At 57.0% G+C, this 25,883-nt stretch overlaps 10 protein-coding genes across 10 annotated transcripts; 6 read left to right on the top strand and 4 right to left on the bottom strand.

Moving 5' to 3' along the window:
* Positions 1-802: 802 nt before the first annotated feature.
* CCM_01059 (uncharacterized protein) lies at positions 803-2,680 on the bottom strand (the record flags this gene model as incomplete). The annotated part of the gene is made up of 4 exons (XM_006666217.1): positions 803-1,521; positions 1,580-1,682; positions 1,750-2,309; positions 2,377-2,680. The coding sequence occupies 4 exons, from the start codon at positions 2,678-2,680 to the stop codon at positions 803-805; spliced, it is 1,686 nt and encodes a 561-aa protein (XP_006666280.1).
* Positions 2,681-4,278: 1,598 nt separating this feature from the next.
* CCM_01058 (uncharacterized protein) lies at positions 4,279-6,102 on the top strand (the record flags this gene model as incomplete). Its single annotated transcript, XM_006666216.1, has 5 exons — positions 4,279-4,291; positions 4,409-4,461; positions 5,046-5,146; positions 5,572-5,789; positions 5,969-6,102. The coding sequence occupies 5 exons, from the start codon at positions 4,279-4,281 to the stop codon at positions 6,100-6,102; spliced, it is 519 nt and encodes a 172-aa protein (XP_006666279.1).
* An 812-nt stretch (positions 6,103-6,914) lies between these two features.
* CCM_01057 (sphingosine-1-phosphate lyase) lies at positions 6,915-9,334 on the top strand (the record flags this gene model as incomplete). The annotated part of the gene is made up of 5 exons (XM_006666215.1): positions 6,915-7,045; positions 7,129-7,157; positions 7,477-7,579; positions 7,660-8,265; positions 8,341-9,334. 5 exons carry the CDS (start codon positions 6,915-6,917, stop codon positions 9,332-9,334), a joined length of 1,863 nt encoding a protein of 620 aa, XP_006666278.1.
* Positions 9,335-9,924: 590 nt separating this feature from the next.
* CCM_01056 (PLC-like phosphodiesterase, TIM beta/alpha-barrel domain) lies at positions 9,925-10,944 on the top strand (the record flags this gene model as incomplete). Its single annotated transcript, XM_006666214.1, has 3 exons — positions 9,925-10,447; positions 10,523-10,815; positions 10,870-10,944. The coding sequence occupies 3 exons, from the start codon at positions 9,925-9,927 to the stop codon at positions 10,942-10,944; spliced, it is 891 nt and encodes a 296-aa protein (XP_006666277.1).
* A 548-nt stretch (positions 10,945-11,492) lies between these two features.
* On the top strand, positions 11,493-11,930 carry CCM_01055 (uncharacterized protein; the record flags this gene model as incomplete). The annotated part of the gene is made up of 4 exons (XM_006666213.1): positions 11,493-11,565; positions 11,622-11,662; positions 11,717-11,779; positions 11,832-11,930. 4 exons carry the CDS (start codon positions 11,493-11,495, stop codon positions 11,928-11,930), a joined length of 276 nt encoding a protein of 91 aa, XP_006666276.1.
* An 824-nt stretch (positions 11,931-12,754) lies between these two features.
* CCM_01054 (DNA ligase (Polydeoxyribonucleotide synthase)) lies at positions 12,755-15,582 on the top strand (the record flags this gene model as incomplete). The annotated part of the gene is made up of 5 exons (XM_006666212.1): positions 12,755-12,810; positions 12,884-13,014; positions 13,075-14,167; positions 14,224-14,992; positions 15,046-15,582. The coding sequence occupies 5 exons, from the start codon at positions 12,755-12,757 to the stop codon at positions 15,580-15,582; spliced, it is 2,586 nt and encodes an 861-aa protein (XP_006666275.1).
* A 261-nt stretch (positions 15,583-15,843) lies between these two features.
* On the bottom strand, positions 15,844-18,757 carry CCM_01053 (voltage-gated chloride channel; the record flags this gene model as incomplete). The annotated part of the gene is made up of 3 exons (XM_006666211.1): positions 15,844-17,163; positions 17,255-17,778; positions 17,848-18,757. The coding sequence occupies 3 exons, from the start codon at positions 18,755-18,757 to the stop codon at positions 15,844-15,846; spliced, it is 2,754 nt and encodes a 917-aa protein (XP_006666274.1).
* Positions 18,758-19,068: 311 nt separating this feature from the next.
* CCM_01052 (Cyclin-like F-box) lies at positions 19,069-20,562 on the bottom strand (the record flags this gene model as incomplete). The annotated part of the gene is made up of 1 exon (XM_006666210.1): positions 19,069-20,562. One exon carries the CDS (start codon positions 20,560-20,562, stop codon positions 19,069-19,071), a length of 1,494 nt encoding a protein of 497 aa, XP_006666273.1.
* A 407-nt stretch (positions 20,563-20,969) lies between these two features.
* CCM_01051 (uncharacterized protein) lies at positions 20,970-22,915 on the top strand (the record flags this gene model as incomplete). The annotated part of the gene is made up of 2 exons (XM_006666209.1): positions 20,970-21,659; positions 21,710-22,915. 2 exons carry the CDS (start codon positions 20,970-20,972, stop codon positions 22,913-22,915), a joined length of 1,896 nt encoding a protein of 631 aa, XP_006666272.1.
* A 1,621-nt stretch (positions 22,916-24,536) lies between these two features.
* On the bottom strand, positions 24,537-25,772 carry CCM_01050 (nuclear mRNA splicing factor-associated protein, putative; the record flags this gene model as incomplete). The annotated part of the gene is made up of 2 exons (XM_006666208.1): positions 24,537-25,421; positions 25,512-25,772. The coding sequence occupies 2 exons, from the start codon at positions 25,770-25,772 to the stop codon at positions 24,537-24,539; spliced, it is 1,146 nt and encodes a 381-aa protein (XP_006666271.1).
* Between the last annotated feature and the right edge of the window lie 111 nt (positions 25,773-25,883).

The raw sequence follows: 25,883 nt of genomic DNA, 5'->3' as shown, positions 1-25,883 counted from the left end.
GGAGGGGGGGGGGCAATACGAAGCGGCAGGATTATCCTGTCAAAGGTATTTCCGCGGCCTGTTCTCTTGCTTTTGCCCGGCCGTGTTGTTGCTGAATCCGCCAGCTTTGCCCCTGCATGCATCCAGCGCATAGCAGAGCGCTGGCCTCCAACAACCCGTCCTTACCTTCGTCCTGTCTGTCATCGCTGCTGCCTGGCGCTGTCACAGCCTTGCTGTAATTCATGCGGCAGCCCCCCTTGTGCGCTGGCAGAAACAGAGCTGGCAGATGCAAGCACGGCGGCGCACGAGGGGAACCATGGCGAGGGCCAGACGCACTCCTCGATGCAATCATCCGTGCGGAACATGTTCCCTTTGTAGAACGGTTTACCGTACCGGGTTTACACTGCAGGTTTTTTTTATCGTATATAGTGCCTTGTCCCTGCCAGTGCTGGGGCCTAGACCGCTGCGCTGGCCTCTGCAGGTGATGCAAATGCAGGTATGATGTGACATGCTGTCTGTCGCCCTGGATGCATGACGGGGGCAATTGGGCACCTTCAGCCCGCCGCCGTCCCCCCCCCCCGGCGGAATCGAACTGTAAAAACTCGTCCACTTCAAAAGTCCAAGGCATACCCTGACTGCCTAATGGGATGAGCTGCCTGAGGATGCGGCTGTCTCGTCGGACCAAGGCTGGTGTAGGCGGCATATATTGTCAAGATACGTTTTCAGCCGCTTCGGCGGAACAAATTAGGCCATTCATTTCAATCCAACTAGTGAAAGCTAAAAGCTAGTGTACTTGTGTGGTCTTACATTGTAATACATTCCGTCACGCGCGAGATCCTCTGGCATCACGTCGCCGGTGTCGCGACTCGTCCAAGCTGCGCGCATTGTACTTTGGCTCTCCGTGGCGCCGATCCCTGTCCGAGTCCTTGCCATCTCGTCTACCATCGTACCGTTTCGAGCTCCGTCTCGGGCTCTCCCCTCTGTCCCCTCTGTGCGGCTTGCTGTACCGCGACGACCGGCCCTCGCGGTCCTCGGCGGTGATGCGCCCGTGCGGCAGCACCACCACCTGCGTCGGTTCCGTTTCGTAGTCCCGCCCGGAGCTGTGGAGATGCTGCTCCTGCCGGTTGCGCGAGTTGGAGTGGATCAGCGCCGGTCTGTCCGGGCTGCGATGCCACTCCAAAAAGGCGCGCGTGGTGAGCTGCAACTCGCCCACGTTGGGCTCCGCGGGGAAGAGGTGCCGCGAGATCTGCCGCGGCAGCCGCCGGGAGCGCTGGTCGTCGCACGCGCGCGACGGCACCTCCGGCACGGCTTCCAGCGCCATTTCCTCAAAGACGCGAGAGAGCCGCGCAAACTCTTGCTCGGGGTAGGCGCGGATCAGCATGACGGTCCACTGTACGAACCCCTCGGGGGTGAGGGCCGGGATGTAGGGCCGGTGCCGGGTGCCGGGTGAGTCGCCTTGGACTAGATGGAAATCGCACTGCAAACCGAGGTAGAGCTTCTCCAAGTTTTTCAAGGCTTCGGGGGTTGTCAAATTGAAGATTCCTAGACAGACAAAGTTAGCACGTCGTTGCCGTCTTTAAATTGACGATTCGAGACTCACGAGTAAATTCTACAGCTTCTCTGTCCAAGCGATAGTCAAAGTAGAATCTTAGCAGCTTGCCTGGTGTCACGACCATGGAGTAGATTGGCTTATACACTTCAATCTGGTATGTCTGTTAGCACTGCTCTGTCGTACGTAGCACGCCGTCCCGTCCAAGTCGTGCAACTCACCAAGTGGGTGGCCAGGCCACGCAGCGCGTTTCTCATGCCGACTGTCGCCTTGCCCTGTGGCGTGAACAAGGGTCCCCATCGCTCGTCCTGCAGCGAAAGGGCCCTCTCACGTGTTGGGTGCGACTTTGTGTGCTGCGATGTGCTACCGGGGTACGACAGGTGACGGGCGGATGCACTCCGCTGTAGTACAACTGGAGGACGGTCCGAGAACCGCACCTCCTTGGTTTTTGGGACGGTAGTGTATGATGCCGTCTCTGTAGTGGAGGCATGGTTTGAGTACGGGGAAGTAGGAGCCGACGCGGCGAATGTGTGGTTCCGTCCAGGCCTGTCATGGTCTGGTTTGCCGTCTTTTTCAGCGGCAGGGGAACCGGGAGCCGAGGTGGGCGTCAGTATGTCCTCATCGCCGTCAGACTCTGTGCAGTCTTCCACTGTAGCTTGATATCGAGCATCGTTCTTGGGCACCGCCCGTCCCGGGGGTGTATCCCGGCCGGTACTCGCTGTCGTCGGCGGCGGGAGCGAGCCCTCCGAGTAGGCTCTGGTGAGTCGTGGGCTTGCGCTTACTTGAGGGAGGGAGTTAGCACATGTATGCAAAGCGGAAGAGCCAGTCGCCCAGCCATGGTCATTTACCTTGCAGTTGGTCCTTGACCTCGTCCAGCTGGCGCTGCTGCTCGGTCTGTGTCTTCTGGAGCTCAGCAACCTGTTGCTTGAACTGGCTGATGCTAAGAACGCTGTCTTTGATCGCTTGGTCATCGGGGACTGGCAAAGCGCCGCTCATAAAGGGGCCGCCCAGCTGGAGAGCGTGGAATGTGGGAGACGCCTGACGAGACGACGATGTCGAGCTCGATGCGGCGGGCCGTTCGTCACGGGCCACATCCCGGAGGAGGCCCTGTGGTTCCTCCGAGGACAGGGTAGTGATGAGACCGGGGGCCATGGTAGTTCATGTAAGAGGCTGGGGGTTTAAAGCGGTGGAGGGCTTGGGCACTGGTTGTGGTCAAGGAGAAGCTGGGGTATGGAGCGTCTTGGCTACTCTGATCATTCACTGCTTTGGGTGTTGGGTTTGTAGGAGTAAGAATCCGGACCTTGATCAGTCTGGGTGCAGGCCGGTATTTCAACTCGAGGCAAGAGCAGCCAGCAAACACACCCGGCCCAGGCCGTCGGTCGACACAGCCAGCTATGTTTCGGCTTAAACACCGCCCTGGGCGTACATATCTCAGCCCGACCAGCAACACCCTCATCGGCCACGACGTCTGTTTCTGCGACGACGGGGTGGTGGGCCACGTGTGCACGTCTGGTCGCCTTGCCACGATGCACGACATGTTCAACGGGCAAAAGAGAAGGGACAGAAAAGGCGGCGCTGACCAGCAAGGATGCGCCCGTCGCCCAGCGCCTCGGTATCGAAACGCCGGGTCTGCCCTGGGCTTCGGTGGACCGTGACAAACTGGCCGTACGGCAGTGCATGTCCGCTGGCCACTGGATCATGGGGAACCATATCCGTACCTAATCAGTAATAGCTATTATTCATGTGCCAATGGAACAAGTGAGGCGGGAAGCTGGCGCAGCCACAACGCCCCTAGCTCGCCGATGTGGTTGGTGGCTTCCGCTTTTGTACACATTGGCTAGAACTGTCCATATCGTGCCCCTCACATTTGTGCATGTTGGTGTCTTTGTTTGCTGCATAAATTCATGAATTGTGCCTCCCGGCTGCGACTGTCGGTGAGCGATATGCCTTCGATTACATGCATCATCGCATAACTCGACCGCAGCGTCGCATCGGTGCCTTAAGTCGCGCAGGGCAATCAGGCAGAGTCATGTGGCAAATCGATGTGTCTATCCTGTTGCCTTTTCCCTTTTTGATACCAGGATCTGCGTGAGCGCCCACCCTGGAGGTCCTCGACGAATGAGACGGTCGCTCGGAGCAGCCTCCAGCCATCCACCGTGGCCAAAAGGCGGCCATGTCAAGTAACTACGTACAAAGTACAAGTATCAAAGTATAAAAGTATACGTACAATGGCAAGGTAAAGATTGTCATGTCACTGCTTCGTCTCTTGGTTGGGGAACTAACTAGTTATATTCGTTGGCCCAATATGCTTTTTGTAGCGCACATGATCTGCGGTCTGGAACGGCCCGGTCCGATCCATCTGTCCTTTCACTTTTACCTACTACTAGTGAAATTGTTGAGTCATTGAAGTTTTTTTGGAATAGAGCTAGCAAAACAGCATAACACTACCGAACCCGCCTCTTCGCCACGTTTGGCATTTTCTAAGTTGCAACAAATCAAACCATGAACTCTTCTAGCCGATGATGGATTCAAGGGCACGCCTGCCCGCGACTTCTGAGGCGAAACATTGTTTCAATTTAGCCATCAATTTAGCCAGTGATGAATCGACTCGGCAAGGTCCAGTCCTTTGGAGGCCAGCGTCGAATGATGCAGAATAAAAACCATGAACTCGGCTAGTGATGATACGACCGGGGAAGCCCTGTCTTCTCCGGGGTACTGAAGCCTTTTTTGTTTCTTTGCTTTTTTAAACAATGGCTTTGCAGAGTATGATGAACTCACAGGAACATCTCAGGATAATGCACGGATAAATCGGGAAAATGGGCACGACCAATCCCCCTGACTGTCGTACGAAAAAGGAGTATTTGTAACTGTCAGGTGTAGAAATTCTTGCTGCCACTTTCGTCTCAGCTATTGCCAACCCGGGCGCGTACAAAGTACGGAGTACTTTGGAGTACTGGCAGGACATCATCCCTTGCCTCCCCCCCCCTCCCCATGTCTCACACCACCTCTTGGCAGGCTTTTTTTTCATAATATCCAATATCCGGTGTCGTCACACAAGGCTCGCACCCCTTGAATTGGACTGGCAGCAAATAACCAATCATCGCCAGTGTGGTTTCACCGACCCTTCCGCCATCTACGTCCTTTTGCATCTGCTGCTTTGACGTGTCAGTCAAGTGGCTGCTGTCCCAGCCTGCACCCGACCACAAAAAAGGTACGGGAGTGGAAGATCGACAGCTCATATATAAGACCTGCTATAGTGAGGCTGTGACTCAAAAAAAAAAAAAAATCTTAAATGTGACAAAGGATAGGGTGGCCACACCATCCGTTACTTCAAAGAGATTATATGCAGTTGATAGGCTGCTACTTCCCCAGTTCCAAGCCCCCCCCAGGAATTGATGTGCCTCGATGCCGAATCTGGGGCTGCCCAATAGTTAGATAGACCTTGCCGGGAAAATTCAGACTGTGATAACTAGACATCCGAAGCCTGATGACGTCCTGAGCATCGCCACCATCCCAGCCCGACCATACTGGTAGCATAGACGGGGTTGACATGTGCTTCGCCTTGGACTGGAAACGAGTCATTGCCACTTTTGCGTCGAAAACGGGCGCTGGTGCCTAGTTGGCTGCAGCCAAGGATCATGCGGCGGCAGCTGCCAGATGCTCGGGGGCTTGCGGCTGTGACTCTAGAACAGGCGGGATAGAAAATTTGAATTAAATGGTATATTTTTATGACTGATTCATGCAACCTCTCTTCCTTTTCATACGTTTATACTATACCTAAATTATAACTAGGTATCTGGACAGTTCTTTCGTCCGCTGCTTGTGAATCTGCCCAGTTCCTTCTTGAAAGAAAGTAGCATTTATCCATGAATTTATGCTTCCTCTGATACAACGTTCCTTTTAACGGCGGGCTTTCAGGACGCCTAGGAGGCTCCAGGTCTCGCATGCTCATGCAAGCCATTGTCTCGGGAATGGAAGAGCTAGCACAGACCCGAGGGCGCCTGACCTCTTCTAAAAGATACGAGATTGCTGCTCCTCATCAGCCTCTTGTTGACAAAAGTGTACTATTCAAAAGCAGAAGCCCGCAACATGCATCGAGTTGCCTCTTCTCACCCCAGCGCCACTGGCCCAGGCAGTGCAGGCGTGAGCGTCGCGGAGTGTGGTTGCCGTGAGGCACATAAGGGGCCACTTGTAGCCCTAATAAGCTCATCGCAGGTTGTTTACGCTTCTACGGAAGGCGAGACTATCGGTACTGGAGCTGGTGTGTGACTTGAGTTGGCACCCTGACACCGGAGCACGATTCTGGATATGCCACGCGCTGTCCCGTGAAACACGTCCAGAAGCTGGGGCGGAGTGAGCACCAACAATACTATCCTTAGGAATGAATGCCTCTTAATCGACTCTCTACAGAGAAATAACTGCGACTACAGCCTTGTCCAGGCAGCAACGAGCCGATCCACGAAGCGGGCCCCCCGGATTGCCCCGACGAACCTTCCCCACGAAAGACAGAGAAGACCATGGTTCTAGTCTATAACATGACATTTCTGCTGGAGGATGTCGGATCTATACGTTGAGCTTCCCAACTCGCCTCGCCGCAACATTTTGAGGGAGAGATGTTGCATCGCCAGGGCAGAACGTGCCAAGCGCGGTGCAGTGCAGCGGCAGAAAGGCTGGAGGTGCAAGAAATGATGATTTGCATGGCTCTGAGAATGAATAAGATGATGAGAATATTGAACGGATATTTCTTGACAGTATTCAGAAAAAAGCCGCTTGCATTCTACTGCGCATTTTCCCGTACGGAGAAGATGTGGTCAGCCAAGGTGTCGCGAGTGGTGATGGAGACATGATTGCTTCGCTACCAAAATGTGACAGCCGAGGACACACAGGCAAACCACAAGGTCATCCATCAAGGCGAATTCGTGGCATTTCGCGTCGTCAGGTCACATCCAAGGTCTAGATGAATCGATCTAGTGTTGGGTGACCTGCCTGCCCAAACGGGATGCTCCGTCCGGCATACTCCACCGGAAACCCGTATCCGGACTGCGGGAAACAAAAGGAATGGCGCGGTTGTAATCTAACCGCGCTCCGCTTTTGCGAATGATGCGGCTCATCTATAAAAGGACATGCCATACGAACCATGCTGGGGGGTGCCCTTTTTTCTTTTTTTTCTTCATCTCTTGCCCGTTGGACAACAGTGCTCTGGGAGCGCATGTGATTGGTGCGTGGTAGTGGGGTCCACGGCATGGCGGCGCTGCCAAACGACTTTATTGGGTGACGTTTAGGGGAGACACGACGACTAAATATCCGGGGAGCACTAACAACTTCATTATGTACATACACACAGCATACTATCGAAAGCTCCTAGGCTTGAATAGGCCAAGCAAAAATGGCTAACCCCTGCTGCCAGCCAGCGCAGGTCACTGGGTGCAAACGTGCAACGTGGGACCGGAGTGCCGCCGCCCGAGTCGGCCGGCCCCGCAATAAAAATGTCCAAGTAGAGGCTGTCGCCCGCCTCCCGTCTGGCCAGCCTGCTCGGCCGACTCTCGCTTTTTTACAGCGCCTCACAGCGCCTCGATGCTGGACTGTAGGCACTTTAGTAGCCCTAGCGCGCTGGAACTCCCCGCCGACGGTTTGGGCCACCCTGCCGAGGTACTCTATCTTGGACTGACTTTATAGTGGGTGTAACTAGCTCTGGCCGTTACTTCGACGTCACCATATATTTTTTAAATCTCCCCCCCCCTCCCTTCTTTTGCCTCCTCCTTCTAATCCTATATCAATTATACCCATCCAAGACCTTGCTTTGCTTTTCATACTCTCGACGATTGGCTCTCGATACCCGCATTGGCCGCCCATCGATAACGCTCTCCCTCCCGAATACCCCATATAACCGAGACCGAACCCGCCCCCTCCGTGCCTACACGCGCGCTGCGCCGCCGCCGACATCACAGCAATGCCCGGCTCGTCGCGCATGCCCATCAGCCTTCGCGGCTCCGGCGCCCTCAAGCCCGGTAGCTCGGCCGCCCTGTCCCTGAGCCTTGTGAACCTAGACCTGTAAGGCCCCTTCCCCCAAAGACTTGCTGTGCGCCTGACCCCGTCGCTAACCTCGGAACCTTGCCTTTGTCCGTCCCAAGGCTCCGCAACATCGTCTTCTTCTACTTTGTCAGCCGCTGGACCCGACGGCTGTACTGGAAGCTCAAAGGCCGGGGCCTCATCGGCGCCGTGCTCGAGCTGTACCGCGACATCCGGCGCGTGCTCTACGGCTGGTTCCTGCGCGCGCCGGGTGTGCGCGCCCAGGTCCGCGCCAAGGTCCGCGAGTCGCTCGACAAGATGGAAGCCAAGCTCGTGCCGCCCGCCCAGACGCGCTACCTGACCCTGCCCAAGGAGGGCCTGCCCGAGGAGACGATCCGCGCCGAGCTCGACGCCCTCGCCAACATGGACCACACCCGCTGGGAGGACGGCTACGTGTCCGGCGCCGTCTACCACGGCGAGGCCGACCTGCTCAAGCTCCAGACCGACGCCTACGGCCTCTTCACCGTCGCCAACCCCATCCACCCGGACGTCTTCCCGGGCGTCCGCAAGATGGAGGCCGAGGTCGTCAGCATGGTCCTCAACATGTTCCACTCGCCCCAGGGCGCCGCCGGCGCCTCCACCAGCGGCGGCACCGAGAGCATCCTCCTCGCCTGCCTGGCCGCGCGCCAAAAGGCCTACGTCGAGCGCGGCGTGACGGAGCCGGAAATGTAAGCCTCCATCTCCATCTCCCCTCACTCTCCTCTTGCCCTTGCCCCTTTCACGACTAACGCAGACCGACCCAGGATCCTCCCCATCACCGCCCACACGGCCTTTCGCAAGGCCGGCGACTACTTCAAGATCAAGGTGCACTTTGTCGACTGCCCGGCGCCCAACTACCAGGTGGACCTGCGGGGCGTCTCGCGGCTCATCAACCGCAACACGATCCTGCTCGTGGGGTCGGCGCCCAACTTCCCGCACGGCATCATCGACGACATCAGCGGGCTGTCGCGGCTGGCGGTGCGCAGCAAGCTGTGGCTGCACGTCGACTGCTGCCTGGGCTCGTTTGTGATTGCGTGCCTGGAAAAGGCCGGGTTCGAGGCGGAGCCGTTTGACTTTCGCGTCAAGGGCGTGTCGAGCATCAGCGTGGACACGCACAAGTACGGCTTCGCGCCCAAGGGCAACTCGACGGTGCTGTACCGCTCGGCCGCGCTGCGCACGTACCAGTACTACGTGTGCCCGGACTGGTCCGGCGGCGTGTACGCCTCGCCCGGCTTGGCGGGATCGCGCCCCGGCGCGCTCATCGCCGGCTGCTGGGCCAGCCTCATGGCCATGGGCGAGGCCGGCTACGTCGACTCGTGCGCCCGCATCGTCGGCGCCGCCAAGAAGATTGCCGACGCCATCCGCGAGAGCCCCTCCCTGGCCGGCGAGCTGGAGATTATCGGGCGCCCGCTCGTGTCCGTCGTCGCCTTTACCGCCCGCGACCTCGACATCTACGACATTGCCGACGCCATGTCCGCCAAGGGCTGGCACCTCAACGCCCTCCAGAACCCGCCCGCCATCCACGTCGCCGTCACCCTCCCCATCACAAAGGTCTGGTCCAAGCTCATCACCGACCTCGAGACGGCCGTCGAGGAGGAGCGCGAAAAGGAGCGCGTGCGCGTCGTCGAGGGCAAGGGTGCCAAGGGCAAGGCTGTGGGCGACTCGGCCGCGCTGTACGGTGTTGCTGGCTCCCTGCCGAACAAGAGCGTCGTCGTTGATCTGGCGACGGGTTTCCTTGATCTGCTGTACAAGGCGTAGATTTGGTCTTTTATCTCACTTGTCTTGTATGTTTTTTGTATGGTTTTTTTTTGTATATTGTGTTGGGTACTGCGCGTTCATCTAGAGGCAAAGTTGAATCTCGAAAAGTATATTCTCGACAAGGTGGACTTGATGCATGGTGTAGCCCGGGCACCTCTTGCTGTATTCGGTGTTAAGGGTCGCAACATTACAAGATGGCCATTCTGGATTATAATTGTTAAGAGAACAAAGGACGGGTGGGTGACCTTGGCAGCCACATTCATTGGCGTTCCTTTGCCACCGCCATCTTTTAGCCGCACTGTAAAAGCAACAGGTGGTACATAGTGTGTGTATACTACTGCGATGATCAGGAAAAATTGTATTTTGCATCCGTTTATCAGAGCTAGTCAACAATCCGACAATCGTCGCATAAGCGACACTACTGTCTCACATTTCATCGGCAGCCTTGGCGATACAGCAAGACTGGGCTTGAATGGGTCCTTTTGGCCGCAAGCCCTCGATTCCTTATTTCCCTGCGCCTCTCCCACAAAAGGCCAAACCAAGAGTCATTTTCCGCTCAACCATACCTCGTCTCTGCTGTCCCGCCAACGATGCGCCGCCTCGCACCGCTTCTCGCGCTCCTCGGCCCGGCGCTCGCCGCGTGCAACGGGCGGGACGAGTACTGCGGCCGGCGCTACTCGGCCATGACGCACATGGGCGCGCACAACAGCGCCTTTGTCGGCACCCTCCCGACGCACAACCAATACGTGTCGGCGGCGGCGCAGCTCGACCTCGGCGTGCGCTTCCTGCAGCTGCAGACGCACGCCGCCCCCGGCGCCGGCGCCGGCGGAGGCTCCATTGAACTCTGTCACACGTACTGCTGGGAGCTCGACGCCGGCCCGCTCGACGCGTACCTGCGGGCGCTGGCCGCCTGGATGGGGATGCACCCGGATGAGGTCGTCACCCTGCTGCTGACCAACGGCGACAGGATTCCCGTCGAGGCCTTTGACGCCGCCTTCCGCCGCGCGGGGCTGGTGCAGTACGTGCTACGGCCGCGCGGCGTCATGGCCAAGGAGGAGTGGCCGACGCTGGGGGAGATGATTGATGCGGGCACGAGGCTCGTCGTGTTTATGGGTGCGTTGACCCGTCGTCGGATTCAAAGGGAGAATATCTGCCTCGCATATGGCTAACGCGTAGAGTGAAAAACAGACTACGGCATGGACCAGACCAAGGTCGACTACATCATCAACGAATTCGACTACTTTTGGGAGACGCCGTACGGCATCACCGACAAGACGTTCCCGACGTGCGCCGTCGACCGCCCGCCCGGCGGCGACCCGGGCCGGCTCATGGGTATCATGAACCACATGCTCAACTACAGGCTTGGCGACGTCGTCTTCCCGAACCAGCCCGACGCGGCGCGCACCAACTCCAAGGCTTCGATCCAGGCGCAGGTTGCTCGGTGCGTCGCGGCGTGGTCGCACCAGCCCAACGTGGTATTGGTGAGTTGAGGAAGCTGTGCTTTTGCTGATGTCAGGAGCTAATACGGTGTGTAGCTTGACTGGGTAAATATAGGCGAGGTCGCTGCCGCGGGCCTTGCTCTCAATGGGCTGGTGAGAGTGGCGGCTTGAGCGTTGTTGTACATGAACCTGCGGCGGTAGAATTGAAACAAAGCATCCCCATATCAGCTTTGTTATACATAAATTATATAAGCTATATACACATTAGTTACCAATAGATACAACGTGAAACCACAGTAAAAGTCTACAATGCTCTGTGTCCGATCACTGGCACGCGAGCGGTGACGTAGTTGCGCTGATCGGGATGCGCCATGGCGGGTATTTCCAGCTACCCGGTTTGAGCTGCCAAGCCACGTTGAGATCTTCCAGAACCCTCCTACTGCCAATCAGGGAAACTACGGAGGGAGATGGAGAGCCAATTCGACCAGTTTTAGCCATAGGTTGGTCCTACCGGATCCAATGTGGAACATTAGGGTTGGCAGCTATTCCGTGGTGACGGAGTCATGATGTAATGCGAGCTAGACCGTGAGTACTTATGGAGCTGCAAGTCAGCTTCGTCGACGCATAGTCGCCATAACGTATAAAAGCTGTGTCTTCTGTCCATCTCATATATCTTATCTCAATCACTCTTTTAAAAAACTCAAACTACTCACTTCAAAATGCCTTCCACCGAGCACAAGGACGAACCCTTTGAGGAGGGCAAGGAAAACTCCCACAGCCAAACTGATCCCAGTGCGTCTCCCCGGGAAATCAAAAATCGTAAATAGCAATACTGACCCGTCTTTCAGAGGACCAGCGCTCCCTTGCCAACCGCGTCGCCGCCGAAAAGGTACGCATACCCGTTATTGAGCAACCGGGAACAGACCGACTAACACACGCCTAGCAAGCGAACGAGGACGAGGACAGCCCCGAAGTTGCGAGAATGAAGGAGGACCCTACCGCTCCGGTAAGTGCCATCGGCGCGTGGCAGGGAAACGAGACTGACATTTTGACCGCAGGCGAGAGAGCACGGCAACGAGCCCTCCAGAGGCGCCAAGATTGACGCCAAGATCCTACAGGAGGAACAGGCTGAGCTGGAGCGCAAGGGCAAGGCGTAAAGGCGGTTTTGGATCGATTTATACTCAATACATAATGTGATGAATATATTGAAAATAATTTCCCCATCTTACAAGCGAATGGCATCTGTGACGAGCGCACTCGTGTTAGCAGGCAATCGATGTAGATTCATGTGACGGAGCCACGGACCGCAGAAGGGGTCAACCTTCGTACAACGAGAGAAGAATAACTAAGATTTAGGCAATCAGAATGAAATTTGCATTTTCTAGCCCGTTGTTCCGTTTGCGACCAAATCGAGATCAACGGCCGATAGGCTGCCAGAGTCATTCAGCACGTCGCAGTCGGAGAGCACGCCATTTCGCTTCCTCTCATCAACTGATGCAGAATTCGACAGACACCCTCATTATTGAAAATATCACTTTTTATGCCATCATCTCGTCTCCGTTGCTGCCTGAACAAGTTGCAAACTGTCACGTGTAGTTCGCGTCGGTTGCAGGCAGCTAGCGCGTCACGACACGCCCACTTAACGCGGTTCTGCCTAGAACCAAAGTTAGCTGCCCGCCTCGAAATGCTGCGACACAGTCGCCGCGTCACATCAACGATAGCCAGTGAAAAAAGTCCCAGCTGCTACTATTTAACTGCGGACCATTCCCAATCCGCCAGCAACGCGGCTGGTACTTTGAGGTCCCATTTCAGCCGTCCATTGCTGCAAATTTCCTCCGGAACCGCCACCATCTCTCGCCATCACCAAGCCTGCCGCTTCTTCACGGTGGCTTCAACCAGAGCTTTGGGACGATTGGTGCTGCGCCAGACTTCTTCCGCCACCTCGGTGCTCCGACGTGCTCACGCACTGCATTTTAGCACCATGGCGCCCAAGCAGTCCACTTTGGGGTATGTTAAGCCTTCTCAGACGTCGATTGGGTGCGTTTGTCCCTCTCCATCGTCCGTGTCCGTCGTGCCGTGGTCGCAGACAGCTAACACTGTCCTGCTGTAGCAAGTTTTTCGGTGCCAAGTCGGACGGGCCAGCTCGACAGTCCAAGCTTGCTTTCTCAACAAAGCCGAAGAAAGAGGCTGAAGCTGCCGACGATGGCTCAAGTACCAAAGAGAATACTGATCCAGATACCGGTATGTTACTTTTGCCTACCTTCAGAATTTCTCCGGCCATACAACTAATGTGTTCCCAAGATTCAAAAAAGCGAATTCGCTCGGATGCAAAGAACGAGTCGAAAGCACCGATCAAAAAAGAAGAAGACGACGAAGATGCTCCAGTCGCGAAGCGCCCCCGAAGACGCCGCCCCAAGGTCGAGGATGATGATGAGGACGTGGTGCCAACCACGGAACCAATCAAAAAGCAGGAACAGATGGACTCACCGGTCAAGGTCGAATCCTCTGTCGAGCCCAGCCCCGAGCCGCCCGTAAAGAAGGAGAAGCGCGCCGACAAGGAGTTCAAGGAAGCAGCCGCCTCTGAATCCGGCTCCGACGTCGAAGGCGATATAGAAGGGGAGGAAAAGCCCGAAGTTGTTGCAAAGGCGCGTAAACTGGCTCAGACGAAACTCAGCTCAAAGGCCAAGGACCCATACCCCGATTGGAAGGCTGGCACTCCCGTCCCCTATGCTGCCTTGTGTACAACCTTTTCCCTCGTCGAAATGACGACCAAACGCTTGATCATCATGGAGCATTGTGCGCTTTTCTTGCGTCAAGTCATGCGCCTGACCCCCAATGACCTTCTTCCCACCGTCCTGCTCATGATCAACAAACTGGCCCCGGACTATGCTGGTATCGAACTCGGTATCGGCGAGTCGCTAATTATGAAGGCCATTGGCGAGTCGACTGGGAGAAGCTTGCAAGTCATCAAGACCGATCAGAAAGACATTGGCGATCTCGGCCTGGTCGCTTTGAAGAGCAGATCCACGCAACCAACCATGTTCAAGCCAAAACCGCTGACGGTTCGTGGCGTCCACCAGGGCCTGATGGGTATCGCTACTATCTCGGGCAATGGCGCCCAAGGCCGCAAAGTTGACGGTATCAAGAAGCTTCTCTCTGCTTCTGATGCCCACAACACCGGCAAGGTTGACATAACAAAGGACAAGGGTGGCCCCAGCGAAGCCAAGTACATTATTCGGTTCCTGGAGGGGAAACTTCGACTAGGCCTCGCAGAAAAGACGGTCCTAGTTTCTCTTGCTCAGGCTATTGTCTGCCACGAGGCAGACCAGCGCGGCAAGCTGCCCAGCACATCAGATATGGAAAAGGGCGAGAGCATCCTCAAGACGGTCTACAGGTAAGTGTCGCGTTGCGTCGAATTTATCTCGCCTGCAGAATCTAACAGCATTCCAGCGAGCTTCCCAGTTACGACGTCATTATCCCTGCTATGCTCTCTCACGGTATCCTCAACCTGCACGAGCACTGCAAGTTGCAACCCGGTGTGCCGCTGAAGCCCATGTTGGCCAAGCCCACCAAGGCCATCACAGAAGTCCTGGATCGCTTCGAGGGCCAGACATTTACATGCGAATACAAGTACGACGGCGAGCGTGCACAAATTCACTACGTTGCCAAGGACGCTCCCCAAGAACTCAGCCAGGCCGCGCCGGGCGCCAACAAGGATGCCGCCAAGGGCGTCGCCAGCATTTTCTCCCGCAACTCGGAAGACCTGTCCAAGAAGTATCCCGACATCCTCGCCAAGCTGCACAGCTGGGTCAAGGACGACACAAAAAGCTTCGTGCTCGACTGTGAGACGGTCGCGTGGGACACGGAAGAAAAGACGGTGCTGCCTTTTCAGCAGCTCATGACGAGAAAGAAAAAGGACGTCAAGGTGGAAGACGTCAAGGTCAAGGTCTGCGTCTTCGCCTTTGATCTGCTCTACCTAAACGGCCAGCCCGTTGTTGAAAAGTCGCTGCGAGAGCGGAGGGAACTCTTGCAACAGGCATTTACGCCCGTAGAAGGCGAGTTTTCGTTTGCCACTTCGATGGACGGCCAAGAGCTCGATGAAATTCAAGTGTTCCTCGACGAGAGCGTCAAGGCTTCCTGCGAGGGCCTCATGGTGAAGATGTTGGACGGCACGGAGAGTGGATACGAGCCCAGCAAGAGAAGTCGGAACTGGCTCAAGGTATGTCCCACACCGTTCTCCGTCGTTGTCCCGTTACTGACAAAAAGTCGCAGATCAAGAAGGACTACCTCGCCGGCGTCGGCGACTCGCTGGATCTCGTCGTTCTGGGCGCCTACTACGGCCGCGGCAAGCGCACGTCCGTCTACGGCGCGTTCCTGCTCGCCTGCTACAACCCGGGCTCGGACACGTACGAGACGGTGTGCAACATTGGCACGGGCTTCTCGGAGCAGGTGCTCGAGGAGCTGCACGCGGCCCTGTCCGCCATCGTCATTGACCGCCCCAAGCCCTTTTACGCCCACTCGACCGGCAACCAGCACCAGCCCGACGTCTGGTTCGAGCCCCAGTACGTCTGGGAGGTCAAGACGGCCGACCTCACCCTCAGCCCCCGCTACAAGGCCGGCTGCAAGGAGGGCGTCGACCCCGCCGGCGGCAAGGGCATCAGCCTCCGCTTCCCCCGCTTCATCAAGATTCGCGACGACAAGAAGCCCGACGAGGCCACGTCCAGCCGCCAGGTCGCCGAGATGTACCGCAAGCAGGAGAGCGTCACCAAGAACAAGGGGCCGGCTGTGGATGATGACTTTGAGTATTGAAGTTACAATGGATGTAGTAGCTGTTGATGTGGCACATGTTGGATTATGGCGTCTGGATTGGCTTGGGATTTTTGTCATTATTTAGTAATGGTTGTTGAATGTCTGTCTACACCAGTATTGCACACAAGGAATTGTTGATCAGTGCAAAATAAATTCCGTGTCATGTCGTGGGCATTAGTACAAGAAATGAAATATGTATATACACCCCGCCAGCAATATCCAATGACTCTTTTTTGCCGTCTTGTTTCGATATCAACGGTTCTATAGCATGGGGCTACGGGGACCAGCAACGCCGTCGTCATCCGCTTCATCATCCGATACCAACAGCGGCTCTTCCGGCGCCACCCCTCGACCAGCAGGACCAGTCTGTGCTGCTGCGGCGGCGGCGACACCGCCCGCCGTCGTGCGGCGCGTCTCGTCTGCGCCGTTGAGCACGTACCAGACGTCCTTTTTGGTGAGCAGGCCCTGGAGGACGCCGCGGTCGCTAAAGAGCACGTAGCGCAGGCCGAGCTTCTGAAAGTACGCGACGACGAGCTGGAGGCTGGTGCGGGCGGGCAGGGTGAGGGGCGTCTGGTCCATCCAGGGCCGGAGGTCGAGGGTGGTGCGGGGGTCGGCGAGGGGCTGGTGGGCGAAGAAGGCCTCTGTGAGCGGGGGCAGGGCGCGGGGCGGTGCGGCGGCGGCGCGGACATTGTAGCTGAGCTCGGCGCGGGAGATGTAGCCGAGGAGGACGGCGTCACGGGGGTCGGAGATGACGGGGAAGCCGCGGCAGGGGTGGGCGGCGAGGACGTCGTGGAGGGAGGCAATGGTGTGGCCGGTGGCGGTGAGGACGACGAGGTCCTCGATGCGCGTCATGACGTGGGCGGCGGGCGCGTCGGGGACGGCGGCGACCTCGTCGCTGTTGTCGAGGAAGGGGTACTCGTTGAAGTGGATCCAGGACTCGTAGATGCCGCGACGGGAAAAGGCGTCGCCGACCCATTTGGCGACCATGACGGCGACCATGATGGGCAGCACGTACGTGAGCGCGCCGGTGAGCTCAAACATGATGACGACGATGGAGACGGTCATGCGGGTGACGCCGGTGAGCGCGGCGGCGGCGCCGATGATGGCGTACGTGCCGGGCGTGATGCACGGCGTGTCGGGCGCGCACGCCTGGAAGGCGAGGAAGCCGCGGTGGCTGTCCACCCACATCTCCATGAGGATGCCGACGGCGCGGCCGACGAGCGCGCCAATGGCCATGGACGGGAGAATGATGCCCGCCGGGATCTGCAGGCCAAACGTGACGGCGGCGAGCGCGAAGCCGAGCAGCGCCGCAAAGAGGAGCAGCACCACGGTGCGCGCCGACGCCGCGCCCGTCGTGCACAGCCCGACCGGGTCGTCGAGCACCTGCGAGCACTCCTGGAACAGGCTCGACACGAGCTCCGTCGACTGCACCTTCATGTAGTGGTTGGGGAAGTTGATGAGCGCCGTCAGGAGGGCCACGGCCAGCACTTGGACAATGGGCCCGGGCAGCCAGGAGGCGTTGGCCTTTTTCCAGCGCGCGACAAACATGTTGGCCTTGATGAAGAGGCCGCCGTAGACGCCCTGCGATTGTTAGCACGAGAGGGTTCCAAGAGACCCGGAGTACAGCTGTTACAGTAGGTAGGTCATGGGACAGGGAGGGGGGGCAACGCACTCCGATAATACCAAGAAGGGCGTAGGGAAGGATTTCGAAGCCGTGCCAGTCTCGGCTGTATTTCGTCTGGTACAGGACCAGCTTGCCAGACCGCAGGGGATCAAACGCCTGGAGCGACACGGCGGCCGTCATGGCGCAGACGAAGCTCTGCCACATGGTCTTGTCGGGGAAGTAGTACGATAGCTGCTCGAGACTGAACAAGACGCCGCCAATCGGGGAGCCAAAAGCGACGGAGATGCCGGCCGCCGCCGCCGCAGAGAGCAGCTCGCGCTTCCGCGCCTCGTTGCTGTGAATTGTACGGCGGAACAGCTTGGTGAAGAGGTTGGCGCAGCAGCAGGCGACGTGGACGAGGGGTCCTTCCTTGCCGAGCCACATGCCCGAGGCGACAGCGAGGACGAGGCCGAGCGACTTGGTGACAAGGGTCCAGGCGCCGAGCAGGCGGCGGATGACGAAGCCGCCGAGGATGGTCTTGATTTCCGGGATGCCGCTGTGTTTGGCGTAGAGCGAGTACTCTTGCACCATGACTGCGGCGCAGAGTGCGAACAAGATCTAGCAAGAAAAAACAATCCTCCCCCATTAGCAAAAAGGCGCACGCGAAAAAGGAACAAAGGGGTTGGGAGACGGCAGTACCGATAGGAACAAGTAAAAGATGTACTCGACGATCCAGCGGGCGGCGACGGCGTGCAGGCCGAGGGCCTCGCCCCAGGAGCGCCAGCCGACGCACTTGCTGCCCTGGTCGTAGCCGTAGCAGCAAAAGGACTTGTTGAGGTAGAAGTGGCCGCCCTCGGGCCCGCTCGCGCAGTAGCCGAGCTTGAGGTCGCCGAGCCAGTCGGTGGTGATGTTGATGAGGGCGGCGACGGCGCCGACGGCCAGCCCCGTCAGCACCATGACGACCCAGACCTGGCTGGCGTCGAGCAGGCGGCGGGCGTGGCCGGCGAGGCCGCGCGCGTCGGCTGTCAGCACGCGCAGCCGCTGCCGCTCCTTGGTGTACTCGAAGATCCAGTCAATGGCCGTGAGGTCGTCGTAGGCGACGCGCCGCCCGGGGCCCTCGACGTGCCAGTCGAGCGCTGCGGCCGAGGTGCTGGTGCTGGCTCCATCCTTTGTAAACGCGGCGCTGCTGGTGCCGCGCCGCCGCCGCCGCCGCGGTGAGGATGTCGCTGCTGGAGGGGCGACGAGGGGTTCCCGAGACGCCGTCGTGGTGCCGTCGCCGTCGCCGCCGCCGCCCGTCAGCGCCGAGAGCGGCAGTCGCCCGGGGTTGGCAAGCAGCGAGGGCTTTGATTTGCGCTTGAAGGAGATGGGTGTGGTGAATTCGTCGTGGTGGATTGGGTCGTCGTCGAGCACGTGGCCATCATCGTCGTCGTCGTCGCCGTCGTCATGGCCGCCGAGAAAGTCGAGCTCGTCTCGGTCGTCGGACGGGGGGTTGCGCTTCGGCAAGGTAGTCGTGGGCGACGGCGATGAGGAGGATTCGGGGGCAAACGGGTCGTGCCGGTCTGCTGCAGGCATCCTGCGAGCTAAAGGGAGGGCGTGGTTTTCGCGTCGTCGTATTCTTATGTCATCGTCCAGCCCGGCGGCGGTGGTTGCAAAGTTCAAATTCAAAGGTTCAAAGGTTCAAAACTGCGCCACCTCGTTAACTTGGTGCTTGGCGATGCGCGATTGCATTGGGTGGGTCCGGCCTGCCACGGCGATCTCATTAACTTTATTATTATCATCCGCCAACCAACATTTATTTTAGGCTTTGATAAAAGTTTTGACCACCTATGTTTTTTTTGGTGCAACTTGGTTTGGTTTACTAACTAATTCACGTACTTATATTCCTATGCTGTCTGCGCGCTTGGTACCCATGGCTGCTCATACTCTGGCGCAAAAGCCCAACGCTCAACTCCACCACGTACGGGATACCACCACTGTGAATCATTCTGCTCTTCGAATGGGTTCTTCCCATTTTCGTACAGGAACTTATTCGCTTCGTCGTCTACCCAGACTTCTCGGCCATCTACCCAAACTTCTCCGCCGTCTGTCCTCCGCTCTAGGCCATTATTCCGCACCCGGGACATCGTTAGGCTGATGCTTACTGTGATGCGCTCCGCGCCCACCTTGTTCTTCCACTCCAACGAATCGCGTAGGCCATACAGAAGATTGCGGTAGCCGTTTCTCCATGGCTTGAAGACTAGGTCACTAAGCTCTATGCTTTCAAGTGTCGACGGTAGTTCTCGGATGAAACCCAGTAGATCATCCAGCGCGACCGCAGCCCGGGTCAACCCAAAATGGCGCAGCCGTGGCCAGTTCTTGACCGGAAGAATCCCAGCAAGTTGAGTGTATCCGTCGCATCTGAGGTATGATGTCAATCTATATGGAGTCATTACGAAATGGAGATGCTCCAGATCAACCATGTCTGCCATTGCCTTGTATAGACGCTTGTTCCCAGGGGCTTTTTCGTCGGCGAGGTTCCCAATGTCGAAAGCCAAATCAAGGCGACGGAAACCAGGTTTCCTAACGACTTTGCCAAAAGTCTCATAGTCTAGGGAGTTGTCGTCGAAGGAGATGCCATTCTTCCCGTCGCTGGTTAACCCAATCACGTCCCCAACCAGCTCTGTCACGGAATGGTCCTGAGCTGCCAAGCTCCCCAATGCCCCTCGAAGCGCTCGGGTCATTCCCTCTTCTTCCTCATCTTGCCACCGTTGACTTGATCTAGTAATGCCTCCACACCTATGCCAAGGTTTTGGAATCGGGTACGCGAAGCCGTAGGAAAAGGCGCGAATCATGGGTGTCTTGTAGAGCGGTAGAAATTGCAGCCCATGTGCGGCAGGTGTCATGGTCACGCGCGACAAATTCGGCAATCTTTCAAGACCATATTCAAATGCCTTGACATCCAGGTTTTTCTCCAAGACAACAGCTTGCTCCTGACACAGTTTGTCGTAGTATATCAAGCTTTCCGCGCTAGAGAGTTTGCTCTTGAGTATCTCTTGTCTTATAGCATGACCTGGCATCTTTGAATCCATGCCATCAATGTCACAATTCTCATGGTATAGTTTTATTCTCTCATCATTCTGGGGCCTATCGTCTCTCTTAGTCCGCAAGAGTGTCTCGTCCCATATGATTTCTTTGACCCGATAGCGATAGACTTCGTGCTCTGCTACGGCGCGGAACACTTCGATATTGCGGGGATTGGCGCTCAGAAACACTCGTTGAAATTTCAGGAAAATGCGAGTTTCCCTTCCCGCTAAGCGAAGATTTTTTATGTCTTTATTCGAGAGGTGCGCCGAGATTGAGTCGAAAAGCTCGTTGGGAAGGCTTGCGAGGTCTGCCATGGTGATGGGTCGTATTGGTTGGTCCACGTTACTTGATGCTTGGTCCTCCAACGCGGCGTCCAAGGAGGGAGATTGAGGAAATCGGAAAGAGTCATGCTAGCAGCGTAGTATCTTGGTTTATTTTTTATATATGGTTTATTGTTTTTTTTTATATTACCCGTCGACGAAGGTGCGATTCTTTGTCGTTTGGTGTTGCAACTGTAACAGTGCAGACAACGGGTCCACAAGGAGCAGTGTATCACTGGCGCCTCACTTTCAACGTTTTCTCTACCCTACAAAATCCGGAGATCGTGAAGTGACCCAGCCATTTCAGCCTCCCGCGTTAACTCTGGGGTCTTTTTCAAGTAGGGGGCATAGAGGCACTCGAATATCGGTCTTGTACAGTTGGTTGCGCGCACGCTCTCATCATGGCCTCGAAAGAGTTCTCAGACAACCCAGTCCGTGAGCCACAAGAAGACAAAGAGATCACAAAGCTGAAAACGCTGCTTAAATCCAAAGATGACACAGAGCGCTTCGTCGGCCTGGCCTTGTTAAAATCGCTCCTCGACAACACACCAGCCATTCGCAACGATGAAGCCGCAGTACGCACTCTATGGTCGCACATCCCGCCGAGATTCCTCGACCGTCTGCTGCGCACCGGCTCCAGCCTGTCCAACGCCAACGCCAAGGACATGCTCGACATTGGCGTCTCCATCCTGTACACCTTTTCCATTTTGCTCCCGGCGGCTGACACGGCGGCACCGTCCTTTACAGCGCGCATACCGAGCCTGGTGGCCGCCGCTCTATACAGCACCGGCGAGACGACGGGACTCCTGCTCCAGACGCTGTACACGCTCGTCAACTCGGGCGAGGGCGCCGACGTGCTGATGCAGGTCGAGGACACGACGCCGCTCTCGGAAATCGCCACGAGCCATGCCATGGTGCTGGACATTTTTGGTCGCGCGTGGCTGCACCGCATGGCGGGCGGCGCGCCAGGCGCAGGTTTTGCGCAAAAGGTAGATGCCGTCATACAGAGCCTGGCCGTCCTCTTTAAAGGGACGGATGGTGTCACATACTTGGCCTTCATGGGCAACTTTCTACATCACTCTACACCAGAGGTAAGTCTTCGCTACTGGACTACTGCAGAGCTTCTTCTGACGAGAGACAGGCCATCCCTAAAGATCCAAAATGGATATCAGCAACGGCTTCATATATACAGCGTCTTGTTGCCAGCAGGCCTACTCCCGAGGCTCGCGCTGCCTACACGAGCGCAGCAGCCGGCCTACTACAAGCATACCCTGAGCAGGCCTCGGAGCTTCTCTTCAAGGACCCCACCAACACCGAGAAGCCCTTTGGCTACCTCTTCATAAACCTCCTCCTCATCGACATCCGTTCCTCCATCCCCATGCTGCTCGCCTCCCTCAACGCCCCCGACTACCACCCGACCGCGAAGCGCCTCGCCGCCGCGTACGACATTGTCTGCCTCTTCATCAGCTTCCTCGTGCGCTCCCTCGAGGACGACTGCCTCGACGCCCTCATCATGCCGCCCGACAGCCTGCTCCGCCTCCGCAAGGGCATCGCCGAGACCATGTCCGTGACGGTCGAGTACGTCCGCGACCGGTGGGACGCAGCGCGCTCCGGCGCCATGGGCTTCGACCCCAGCGCGCGCGCCGCCAAGGCGGAGACGCACACCGGCGCGCACCACACGCTTACGTGGGACACGGCGGACGCCGGGGGCGCCGACGAGGACGCGTTCCTGCTGTCGGCGCTGCGCGCGCTGACGCTCTGGCTACGCGAGGACGAGAACGAGCAGCTACGCGAGGAGGGCACCGGCCTCGTCGACGTGCTCATGGAGCTCTTCATCAACAGCCCGACGGAGAAGCTCGACTTCCGGCCCGCGGTGCTCGTCGGCCTCGAGGGCCTCGTCGCCATCCGCCTCGGGCGCGCCATGTTCCTGCAGCAGAGCGGCTGGGCCATCCTCACCGGGGACCTGGTCAACACCCTCCACAGACACCGCGAGGTCGCGGACGACAGGGAGGCGACCATGTGCGTGGACATTGTCCGCATCCTGCTCGCCGTTGCCGAGGCGGGCAAGAGCACCCAGGAGTCGTGGCTCGATCTCGTCACCGGCGTCGCCGCTTGGGATGTGCCGGCCGGCGACGGCGCGTCCGCCGCTCGCGACGCGCACGTGGCCGTCTTGCAGCTCTGCTGCACCGTGCTCGCGCAGGCCAACCCGGGCCTGCGCAGCCGGTACAGGCACTCCATTGCCGCCATTGCGGGCATCGCGACGCAGATCCACGAGCAAGTCGGGCACTTGAGCGAGTACAGCGAGCAAATGGATGATGTGATTGCGACTTTGGATAAATTACGATAAAAGAAATCCCAGCAGGGAACATAAAAATAAATAAGTAGTATATACATGGACAAACGTGATCAAGAAGCAGGGACTGCCTGCGTCGCCGTGCTGCTCGTAGTAATATCATGCTGCTTTTTGCCCGCAACGCTCGCCTTCGCCATGGGCCTTTCCTCAGGAGCAAGAATTTACTCAAATTACTTACTCGGCTCGTTTCATATCAACAAATTATCGGCTAGACGTTGAAATTACAGGAATGGATCACTACTATAGAGAGTCTCATAGCGCCGGTTATATTCGACCTACATACAGTGCAGAGTGCATATATCCAAGCAAGCTCCGCGTGCGTGTACTTTTTACTTGTTTCGGCCCTATGTGCATCGTATAGAGATTGGAACCTGAAGCGAGACTGAGCTGAAGCCCAGATATCATCGGGACATTGGGCCCATGCCACCATCAGAGTGAGACCGGGTCGGATATTCGCGCGCAGGAAATGCTTCCGACTTCTCAGCTCCGCCTACAGTAGGCGTGAATGCTACTGGCTGCTCTATCTAACGTTTTTTCTACCCGGTCCTAGTTCTGCAGGAAATGAATACGTGGCTCGGCTGCCAAAGACGCTACTGTTGGTGATTGTGTCAATGGTCGTTGTCATAAGAGAGCGCTTTAGGCAGCTGCCAGAGCTATTCGCTTTAGGCAGCTGTCAGAGCTATTCACTCTTAGTAGGCAGCTGCCAGAGCTATTGGAGTCAAGTCATCTGCTGATGAGTTCCACAGCATACATGGGCCTGGGAGGACAAACGTTGCTGACATCCGACCGGTTTCTGTGCGACCCGGCCAGCCCCAAGATTGAACCTGCTCGTGGAACGCAGATTGCTCTCCTCTTCCGACTAAATGTCACGGTTCTTCTCCGTTTGCTGTCTACATTATACTCACTAATCAGCTATTGGAGAATCAATCACGCAGAAGTGGCGCTGCACTGATGAGGCGCAGCATTCAACAAAGCCTATCCCGCCAAGCTGATTGTATCTTTCCCCTCCTACGACGAGAGAAAACATTCACCTGGTACACAAACTGCCAACCCATCCACCGCTTGCCGAAATACCACAATATGCGTCTTGCTCTTGCTCTTGTGCCCATTGTGCTCAGCACCGCCGCCGCCATGCCCAACTCCACGGAGATTGGTACGTACTCTACCAAGATATCGATGTTGGAGTACGGCTATTAACTGGGCGGGGAGTACAATAGCGGTCGTTCATTGCGGGAAGCAGGGAGAGCGTTGCAGCCACAAGGTGGACTGCTGCGGCAGACTCAAGTGCAAAGGTGACATATTCCATGGTGGTCATCTTTGCAATTGAGCGTCCTATCTCGGCTAGCACGCTTCTGGTCTGAGACGCTGCGAGATTGAACTGAGCTTCTGCTACATAGTCTTGCAATGGCAAGTGCGACGCTGCTTGGTAGATGTTTAGTGAAGACAGCACGAGTATGAATCTGTAACTATCCCCAGGACACCAAGAACTGTGATGCTGATAAAAGATGCCATGATTTCAAAAGATCGACGTGGGTCAAATGATGACCTCGTCCGCTGCGAGTACTATTCAAGTCTAAGATATATCGTACAAAGAAAGCATCGTACACACCTGAGCTTAATCAGATACATTATCATTACCCCCCTTGGATTTCCGAAACCGCTCCTTGCCCGTGGCCAGCGCCGCCTCCACCTTCATGCCGCCAAAATTTCGCCCATGCATGAGGTTAATACACGCCATCGCCGACTCCGCGTCCTTGAACCGGACCGTCACGATGCCGTCCTCCTCCTCGTCGTACAGCACGACGCTCGTCACCGTGCCGAGCTTGGAGCACTCGTCCCGAATATCCTCCTTAATCTCGAGTAGCGCCGCGGGGTCCGCCTCGAGCTCCTGCCGCGAGAACATGTGCTGCAGCACCACCATCTTGTCCTTTTTCGAGCTGATCGGCGGGACGTTGGCCGGCGCTTCGTCGTCGCTCCAGTCGGCCAGCTTTGCGTCCATCTTTTGCGTCTTTTTGATAATCTTTTTGCGGTCCTTGGTGGGCGCCCGGCGCTCTCCGTTGCCGTTGCCGTTGCTCTTGGTATCGGGTTTGGCGCTGCCGTCCTCGCCCTTTCCCGGGCCGTCCTTGTCGTATTGCACCTTTTTGTAGCTTGAGTCGGCCTCTTGTACCCGGATGCGCCCCTCGCGCGTGCCGCTTGCTGTTAATCGGAAGTCGGTATCGTCGAGCAGCATTATGGCCATCTCGACGCTCTGGGGCTTGAAGAAGACTATGAGCGCATCACCCTTGAAGTTGCCGTCCGCGTCATTGTACAGTTTGATCCTCGGGGCTCCGCTATCGATTTCTTCGGCAATCACACCGCCCTTGCGCGAGAAAAGCTCGTGCACCTCTTCGATCGTCGCATCGGGGGGGAGCCCGGTGACGTAAATGGCCGTGTTTTGTCTAGGTTGCGAAGGCGCCTTGGCCTTCTTGTTTTTGGGCTTCAGCTTTTTCGAGTCCTGTGACTAGATTTCCATGGTCAGTATCTTTGCGCACTGATTTCATGTCCCGAGTAAAATTGTGACAGCCTCGAGGAAGACCATCATGCGTCGTACCTCTAATCCATTTTCTTCGTCGTCGTGCCGTCTTTTTCCAGCGCCAACCGCGGCCCCTTGGGATTCCTGTAGTAGTTCTTGGGTAGAGATGTTTTCTTCTAGCTCTTGCTCTTCTATTGGTTGCCACGCGCGGCGATCGGCATCAAACTCGAACTCAGCACCGTCGTCCCGAACAGCAATGAACTTGCTGTCGAGCTTCGAGTAGGAGATGCGGTCGTCGCCGTCGAATTCCTGCACGTCGGTAGGAAAAGGCGCATCCATATCTGTGAGGATTCGCCTCGTGATTGCGCGCCCGGGGATGTTGGTGTTTTTGTCACGGTGCTGTTGAGCAGAGCTTCTGGCACAGGCAGTCACCTCTGCCTGGCAGCACTA

Source organism: Cordyceps militaris (genome assembly GCF_000225605.1).
Source record: "Cordyceps militaris CM01 unplaced genomic scaffold CCM_S00001, whole genome shotgun sequence".
NCBI lineage: Eukaryota > Fungi > Ascomycota > Sordariomycetes > Hypocreales > Cordycipitaceae > Cordyceps > Cordyceps militaris.
This window is presented reverse-complemented; position numbering and strand designations above follow the sequence as displayed.